This window comes from Ruditapes philippinarum, unplaced genomic scaffold (genome assembly GCF_026571515.1).
Source record: "Ruditapes philippinarum isolate M1 unplaced genomic scaffold, ASM2657151v2 ctg11829_1_1_1_1, whole genome shotgun sequence".
Lineage (NCBI taxonomy): Eukaryota > Metazoa > Mollusca > Bivalvia > Venerida > Veneridae > Ruditapes > Ruditapes philippinarum.
This window is the reverse complement of record NW_026863740.1, coordinates 7,358-16,919: the sequence shown is the minus strand read 5'-3', so window position 1 is coordinate 16,919 and position 9,562 is coordinate 7,358. Positions and strand designations below refer to the sequence as shown.

General features: G+C 33.5%; 1 protein-coding gene across 1 annotated transcript; it reads right to left on the bottom strand.

The window, feature by feature from the left end:
- Positions 1-3,557: 3,557 nt before the first annotated feature.
- Positions 3,558-5,853, bottom strand: LOC132723177 (putative nuclease HARBI1). The gene is made up of 3 exons (XM_060707853.1): positions 5,574-5,853; positions 3,912-4,048; positions 3,558-3,617 (listed from the first exon to the last, which is right to left on the bottom strand). The coding sequence occupies exons 1-3, from the start codon at positions 5,851-5,853 to the stop codon at positions 3,558-3,560; spliced, it is 477 nt and encodes a 158-aa protein (XP_060563836.1).
- Between the last annotated feature and the right edge of the window lie 3,709 nt (positions 5,854-9,562).

Genomic DNA, 9,562 nt, shown 5'->3' with positions numbered 1-9,562 from the left:
GATTCCGGTGTTAAAATCAAGTAATCAAGAGCTTGAAATATCTATTGTATATAATCAAATTTCAAAAAGAACAAAAAAAATGATTCAAACTGATATAATTGATATCTTGATTAAAGATAATTATATATATGTAAACGATTCAGAAAGAAGGTTTACTATGTTATTAATAAATAACAAGGGTGCCATAGTCACAAAATACGCCCGTTTACGAAAGCTTTAGATAGAGATGGGGGCATTATGGATAAGTGTTATCTAGCAAGCAAGTTTTTATTCTTGGCACTGTGTTGTTAAATGAACCTTAAAACAAATCAGTAGGGAAGATATGCACAGGATGTGTGACCTTGGTCGCAGGGACCTGAATTTTATGCACGGCACTCAGTCTCACAATGATGAACATTTGTGCCAAATTATATTGAAATCCCTCTATGCATGTAGAAGTTTTGCTCCAGACAAGCGTTTTTCTATGAGCTCTAACTGTGATCTTCACCTTTGACCTAGAGACTTGGTTCATGTGCAGGGCACTACGTCTCATGGTGGTGAACAATTCTATAAAGTAACATTAAAATTCCTCCATGCATGTAGAAAATATGCTCCGGACAACATCTGGATATTTAATCATCTCCAGTGACATTGACCTTGCAAATATTAACCTAAATAAAATGTGTTACACCTATAGTCATGATAGTTACCATTTGTGCTACAATCCATCAATAAATGATGACTAAATGGTCCCTATACACATCTTCAAATTTTTATCTGAACTTTGACCTCTATGTGTAACCTTGACTTTGGTCGCAGGGATCTGAATTTTGCGTGCGACACTACAGCATGGTTCACATTTAAACTATTCATAACCCTCTCCATCGTGACGTCATCAAGTCATGACGTCACAAATGTTTATGTTGAAAAATAATTATACCTCAATTTGTGTTATTTGAAGCATACTGTTTGCTTAATATCTATTTGCCCTCCAACTTTTTGTTTATTTTATTCAGTTTAGGTAAGAGATACATGATATTTTACCCTTAAGAGAGAAAAAATTACACTTACGAACAGGGAAGAGCTATGGTAAAGTTACGACAGATTTTGCACTTAAGATTTTCTTAAGATTTTTTGTGAAAAGGAGATTTATCGTAAGATTTCTCTTACAATAAAAAATTGTCGCAAGATTTTTTGTGAAAATGTCTGCAGTTGTTTTTATGACGATCAGCAAGTTTTGTGGTTAGCTAACATTGTGTTAAATGTTCCTTATTACAAGTATTTTGGGAACTCCGTAATGATTTTATAGAATATACGAGGGTTGTTCGGAAGTTTTGAGACTGGGTCAATATTTAGCGTTGGAAAAGATAAAATCAAACAAGAGTTTACTATGTATTACTTTAATACCTCATCTATTATATTGTAAAATTTCATAACAATAGCTTCATGTATACAAAAGCTACAAAGCGTTAGGCACAGACACTACCGGTGACCCGGCGCACGCAACGACGTTATCCGACGTTGCCGTTATTTCCAGAGTTTAACGTCACCGTAGAAAAGTCAACTGCTACTCCTTTTCAAAGTATCTTCCTTCACAACGTACACATTTCTCATGCCTCGTAACCCACTTGGCGAATACATTTCTATACCAGTCAGATTTAAATGTTGCAATAATGCTCATAACTCTAGAGCGCAGTTCAACTAGGTCCTCAAACCGGATTCCTCGTAGTTCGGATTTGATGGCCGGAAAAACGGAAAAGTCCATTGGGGCCAGGTCGGGTGAGTAGTTGTCTTTTGTTGACTTTCTGCCATCCCGAAACTCTTTATGCCATCTAAATACCAATGGTCGACTAACAGTACGTCCGTTGTTTGCCTGTTCTAGAAGTTGCTTAGTTTCTGTTGGCGTTTTCCCAAGATTAACGCAAAACTTAATAAAAACACGCTGTTCCTCTTTTGACGGTGTTTCCATAGTCGTTGTCTTGTCGCGCACGTATTGCTATAATGATCTGCGGTAACGGCTTAAACAACTAGCGGAAATGACGTCCTTAAGTTGGAAGTAACGCCATAAAATTTTCGTGACGTTTGGCGCAATTTTAGGGGCTCTTTTTATTCAGTAAGAAAACTTATAACAAGAAAATATTCCGTGCGCCAGGATGCGTAGACAGGTGTTGCTATGGAAACGATTATATGCCGTATAGTAACGTTACAACGTTTTAAAGACATAACTCGGATAAATAACATATTAAGCTATAATTTGTATTAAATAATATTCGCAGCTGTAATTAGAAACAGAGAAAATCATATTGTCTCAAAACTTTCCGAACAACCCTCGTACATTTTTTCCAAATTTGTACCGTCTGGTAAGCTAGATATGATTCAGAATAAGACGGAAACAGATTACAAGATGGAACCATTTGTTTTATGTAAATGAGAGTGAGATAAGGACTTGTTCGGACACGTGTTCATGCAAGGATATAATTTTTACAAAACGTCAAACTGTCTTTGCTTATCCAGAATAACAACGGTAAAAGTGAGGGTAGGGTTTTGTCCTCATATTACAGTTCCTGTCCTGGTAAGGAGGGTTTTTAAGTGAAACAATGTTCTCATTTCACGGGTTTGGTCATCTCTCTCACTATCTTATAATATTTTATCGCAAGAAATGATTTAGTAAACTTCGATTTCATTTCAGTTTGTGCTGTAGAAAAGGGAATGATTATTATAGACAGTTATTTTAATCTTTCGTGTTATAAAGAATTCCCTTCCTTCCGTCTCACACTTGTCATAGAGAAAGATAACAAACGTTAATTACTCAAACTTCTATAAGGGTAGTATAAATCATTCCAAAGTTAATTTTCTAGACAAAAGTCATTGCCAACATATGTTATAAAATTACATTAATACAATTATGTACTTTATTCATGGAAATTAAATTTTTTTAAGTAATTCTCTATTTTTTGACCAAATAACAAACAAAATGGTGTGATATATGTTTAAAATTTTATTAAAAACTCTTTACTAAAATATGAAATACATTTTGTTTGTCAATCATTTTTAGTGTCAGCATCACTGTTGAGATGAAAACTGTCTCATATCACACATATTTTATCAATATGTTTTAGACAAATGTCATTCCCGTAACATTAAAATAAAGTAACTTTAAAGCATTTAAATATCTCATTTTCTAATTTTAAAAAAAAACATGAAGCAGCACTTTACAATTAATTGAGCATTATTCGCAATATACTATAACATCTTTTAATTTTATTTACCATAAAACCAATGATATAATAGAACAGTTATGAAATGAAATACATAAAACAGTACGAATGACAGCACAAATATTGTATGCCTTCAATGGTATCATTTAACACACACAAAACAGTGGTTCAGTTTATCTATTTCTACTTGTTTTATGTCCAGAACCTTTTCCAAATACTTTCAACAGCAGCCTACATATCATCATGTATCTTACGGTTCCTTTTTGTGACATGAACAGGATCCTTGTCCAGAACTGTGATAATTGATTTCCGGTCATACCATAAAATATCATCTCTCATAGGCCAAAACTATCTATTTCGTCAATTTACCAGCCAACGTTCCACTACATCAAGTATTTTATAGTTGGCATCAAATACAAGCTGTATAACAAGATAATAATAAATAATGATGAAAAATATATGTATATTTGATCGGCCAAAATAAATGATACATGTTTGCTTTAATAAGGGTTGGAATATCTTAAATGACACAGTAAAATTAAAATTAAATACAAAATTATTAGATTGACAAATTTTGCCAAATGGTGACTTCAAAATATGCATGTATAGCCAATATTTTTTTTTTTGTTTTGATTAAAAATTAATTATATACAACCGTTTGACTTTGTTGAGGGAGCTTTGATTTCCTCTAACAGCATCTTTACAAATACTGACCTGTGTAATAATAGAATGGTATCCCATTCTATTCACATATGATGCCTCTTCAAATGTTGGCGCCTGAATTTGGATGTTATCAGAATTTGAGAAAGGATGGATAAACTGTAATTCCTGCCGGTTGAAGGTGATAAAACCTGTAATTCATAATTTAGAAACAACATCCCATCACGATCCAAACGGTATCTTTGAATTAATTCTAAATTGCCAAGTATGCCCTGTCTTTCTTTAAAATGTCTTCTTGCCATTGCCTGCAACAAGTACTTTTTTCTTTTATTGAACCGAAAGGATACCAAACCAATGTTTACGTATACAGGACAATATGTGTTTGTTTAAAGTAAAAGATAGTAAGCAATGAATCATATTTAATCTTAAATATATTATCTTAAAGCTGTATGTCTCTACATGAGCCAATTTCTTTTTTATTGAAAATTCAATTTGAGTAAAAGATACTACGTTTTTAAGAACAGTAAAAAAATCAGGATTCAAATCATGATTCACATGTCATATACGCTTAAAGCTGCATGCCTCCAGATGAGCGAAAAAAAATTTTAATAAAATAAAACTTGAGGAAGATGTACTTGGATTTTAGGAAAAGTAAAAATATTCAAGATACATGAAATGTGCGATTAATGACTAATTTTCCAGTATTAATAACTATATTTCCAGTGCGTTACTAACGCAATAAGGGCTATTTTTGTATATTTTGTCCTCTTTTTCGTAACTTACGTGGGTTGTAAGTGTTATTGATAATATAAAAATTGCTTCCTTTTGGTTATTTCAATAAATATAACTTCAAAAAACATTTTCAGAATTTTCATGAAAAATAAGCTTGAATTTGGAGGCGTGCGACTGATTTTGCATTAATCCTACCATACTTATACTGATAACGTTTCTGAATTGTAAGGTACATTTACTATGTGTAGATAATTTTGTTATTTCTTTTAAATTAAAATAACAATTTCTGGGGGCATGCTGCTTTTATTAAGAAACAGGTCTGGAAGTATTACTTGTAGATAATAATAACTTTTTTCCAGGTTTGACAGTATTATTGGAAATAAACTTATAAAAATAAATTCTGGTTGGGTGGGATGTTTTACATGCTATTCAAACCATATTCTTATCATTTAGACTTAATCATTTAGACTTAATGATAGAATAATTGCTTTGATTTTTGTGTGTAAGTATTTCAAAATTACAAAGTCATGTAATAAACAAGAGGTCCATGAAGACCCAAAATAGCTCACCTTAGATCATATGCAAGGTAATAATTACTATGTTGCAGTCATTTCCATGAATATCCAAAAGCAATTGTGGATGAGGGACATCAACGCCTTAGTGCTAAGTGGCTAATATCCCTAAATTTCAAAACACTGTTTTTGGTTGTTGTTTTTAGCTCACCTGTCACAAAGTGACAGGGTTAGCTTTTGTGATCGCTTTTCGTCCGGCATCCGTCCGTCGTCCGTAAACTTTTACTTTATATGACATCTCCACATAAACCACTAAGCCAATTTCATCCAAAGTTCACAGGAATGTTCCTATGGTGGTCACCTTTGAAAATTGTTCAAAGAATTTAATTCCATGCAGAACTCTGGTTGCCATGGCAAAGCTCCAACTGTGTGCTCGGGAAATTTATAAAGCGGTTAACGAAATCTGGACTACTTAGTGCATCTGTGACTTTAGCAATTACACGTGATACTGTAGGCTGTGATACACAGTGCATATCAGCATTATTAAGTTGTATAGTTCCTGTTGCAAGGTACCACAATGTTGTCAGAACTTGAGAGAGGCTGGATAAACTGTAATTCCTGTTTGTTGAAGGTGATAAAACCTGTAATTCATCATTCAGATTCAACATCCCATCACGATCCAAACGGTATCTTTCAATTAATTCTAAATTGCCAAGTATGTCCTGTCTTTCTTTAAAATGTCTTCTTGCCATTGCCTGCAACAAGTACTTTTTTCTTTTATTGAACCGAAATGATACCAAACCAATGTTTACGTATACAGGACAATATGTGTTTGTTTAAAGTAAAAGATAGTAAGCAATGAATCATATTTAATCTTAAATATATTATCTTAAAGCTGTATGTCTCTACATGAGCCAATTTCTTTTTTATTGAAAATTCAATTTGAGTAAAAGATACTACGTTTTTAAGAACAGTAAAAAAATCAAGATTCAAATAATGATTTACATGTCATATACGCTTAAAGCTGCATGCCTCCAGATGAGCGAAAAAAAATTTCAATAATAAGAATAAAACTTGAGGAAGATGTACTTGGATTTTAGGAAAAGTAAAAATATTCAAGATACATGAAATGTGCGATTAATGACTAATTTTCCAGTATTAATAACTATATTTCCAGTGCGTTACTAACGCAATAAGGGCTATTTTTGTATATTTTGTCCTCTTTTTCGTAACTTACGTGGGTTGTAAGTGTTATTGATAATATAAAAATTGCTTCCTTTTGGTTATTTCAATAAATATAACTTCAAAAAACATTTTCAGAATTTTCATGAAAAATAAGCTTGAATTTGGAGGCGTGCGACTGATTTTGCATTAATCCTACCATACTTATACTGATAACGTTTCTGAATTGTAAGGTACATTTACTATGTGTAGATAATTTTGTTATTTCTTTTAAATTAAAATAACAATTTCTGGGGGCATGCTGCTTTTATTAAGAAACAGGTCTGGAAGTATTACTTGTAGATAATAATAACTTTTTTTCCAGGTTTGACAGTATTATTGGAAATAAACTTATAAAAATAAATTCTGGTTGGGTGGGATGTTTTACATGCTATTCAAACCATATTCTTATCATTTAGACTTAATCATTTAGACTTAATGATAGAATAATTGCTTTGATTTTTGTGTGTAAGTATTTCAAATATTACAAAGTCATGTAATAAACAAGAGGTCCATGAAGACCCAAAATAGCTCACCTTAGATCATATGCAAGGTAATAATTACTATGTTGCAGTCATTTCCATGAATATCCAAAAGCAATTGTGGATGAGGGACATCAACGCCTTAGTGCTAAGTGGCTAATATCACTAAATTTCAAAACACTGTTTTTGGTTGTTGTTTTTAGCTCACCTGTCACAAAGTTACAGGGTGAGCTTTTGTGATCGCTTTTCCTCCGGCGTCCGTCCGTCGTCCGTAAACTTTTACTTTAAATGACATCTCCACATAAACCACTAAGCCAATTTCATCCAAACTTCACAGGAATGTTCCTATGGAGAACTCTGGTTGCCATGGCAACCAAAAGAAAAAACTTAAAATATCTTCTAAAAAACCCAAAGAGCTAGAGCTTAGATTTTTGGCATGAAACATCTTCTGGTGAGTGTCTACCAAGTTTGTTCAAATAAAAGCCCTGGGGTCAAAATTGGCCCTGCCCCAGGGGGTCATTGATTTTCCCTATATACATATAGTAAAAACTTAAATAAATCTTCTTTTAAAGAACCAAAAGAGCTAGAGCTAAGATATTTAGCATGAAACATCTTCTAATATATGTCTACAAAGATTGTTCAAATAAAAGCCCTTGGGTCAAAGTTGGCCCCACCCCAGGGGGTCATTGATTTTCCATTTATACATATAGTAAAAACTTAATAAATCTTCTTTTAAAGAACCCAAAGAGCTAGAGCTAAGATATTTAGCATGAAACATCTTCTAATGGGTGTCTACCAAGTTTGTTCAAATAAAAGCCCTGGGGTCAAAGTTTTACCGGCCCTGGGGGTCATTGATTTTCCAAATTTCCTTACATGTGTATAGGAAAAACTTAAAAAATCTTCTTTGGAAAAAAACAAATAGCTAGAGTTTAGATATTAAGCATGAAACATCTTCTAGTAATTGTCTACAAAAGTTATTCAAATTAAAGCCCTGGGGTCATAATTGGCCCCACCCCGGAGGTCATTCATTTTCCCTATATGTGTAAAACTATAGCACAAATTGAAAACTCTTCTTGTTTGAAAAAACTCAAATAGCAAGAGTTTAGATATTAAGCATGAAGCATCTTCTAGTGAGTGTCTTCAAAGTTTGTTCAAATAAAAGCCCTGGAGTCAAAATTGACCCCGCCCCGGGGGACATTGATTTTCCTTATATGAGTATAGCAAAAACTTAAAAATCTTCTTTTAAAAAACCCGAATAGCTAGAGTTTAGATATTAAGCATGAAACATATTCTAGTAAGTGTCTACAAAGATTGTTCAAATAAAAGCCCTGGGGTCAAAACTGGCCCTGCCCCAGGTGTGTCATTGTTTTTAACTATATGTGTAAAGAAAAAACTTTAAAAAATCTTCTTTTAAAAACCCCAACGAGCTAGACCTTAGATGTTTAGCATGAAACATCTTCTAATGGTTGTCTACAAAGTTTGTTCAAATAAAAGCCCTGGGGTCAAAACTGACCCTGCTCCGGGGCCTATGTACAGGTGAGCGACTTCAGGGCCATCATGGCCCTCTTGTTTAGCTCAGCAGAGCCGAAGGCTCAGGGTGAGCTATTAGTATCAAAGGGGAATGCTCCGTCGTCATGCGTCAACAATCGTCTTCTTCTCTGAAAGTACGAAACAGATTTACTTCAAATTTGGTCTGTAGCATCCTTGTGACAGTCACACTTGAATTTGCTCATGTCATTCCAATTGGCCCCTTTTAGGGGTCAGCAGAGCTAAAAGTAGAAAAACCTTTAAACATCTTCTTCTACAGAACTAAATGATGGATGATCATCAAACTTTGTCTGTAGCATTCTTGGGTAGTCTTTTATCAAGTTTGCTCATATTAATTTGATTGGCCCCTTTAAGGGGTCTCTAGGGCTAAAAATAGAAAAACCTTTAAACATCTTCTACAGAACTAATGGATAAATGACCACCAAATTTTGTCTGTAGCATTATTGGGTAGTCTTTTATCAAGTTTGCTCATATGAATTTGATTGGCCCCTTTTAGGGGCCGCTAAAGCTAAAAATAGAAATACCTTTAAAGGTCTATTTCGACAGGACTAATTGATGGATGATCATCAAACTTTGTCTGTAGGTAGTCTTTTATCAAGTTTGCTAATATTATTTTGATTGGCCCCTTTTAGAGGTCTCTAAACCTAAAAATAGAAAAACCATCAGAACTTATAGATAGATGATCACCAAACTTTGTCGGTAGCATTTTCTGGTAGTGTTTTATAAAGTTTGCTAATATTAATTTGATTAGCCCCTTTTAGGCGCCACTAAAGCTAAAAATAGAAAATACGTAAAAATGTTTATTTGTAGAGAAAACTAATTGATGGATGATCACCAAACATTGTCTGTAGCATTGTTGGGTAGTCTTTTATCAAAAGTTTTCTAATATTATTTTGAGTGGCCCCTTTTAGGGGTCTCTAGGGCTAAAAATAGAAAAACCTTTTAACAATCTTCTCCTACAGAACTAATTGATGGATGATCACCAAACTTTGTCGGTAGCATTCTCGGGTAGTGTTCTATCAAGTTGGCTCATATTAATTTGACTGGCCCCTTTTAGAGGCCACTTAAGCTAAAAATAGAAATACCGTAAAATGTATATTTCTAGAGAACTTATTGATGGATGATCACCAAACTTTGTCTGTAGCATTCTTGTGTAGTCTTTTATCAAGTTTGCTAATATTAATTTGATTGGCCCCTTTTAGGGGCCGCA

What these genes read in the sequence shown, in the direction of transcription:
- LOC132723177 (XM_060707853.1), bottom strand. Translation starts at nt 5,853, where the DNA reads ATGGCAAGAAGACATTTTAAAGAAAGACAGGACATACTTGGCAATTTA. An exon ending in TAAAGTCACAGATGCACTAA is followed by an intron (nt 4,049 to 5,573) that starts GTAGTCCAGATT and finishes TATGAATTACAG; the next exon opens with GTTTTATCACCTTCAACCGG. An exon ending in ACCATTCTATTATTACACAG is followed by an intron (nt 3,618 to 3,911) that starts GTCAGTATTTGT and finishes CTTGTTATACAG; the next exon opens with CTTGTATTTGATGCCAACTA.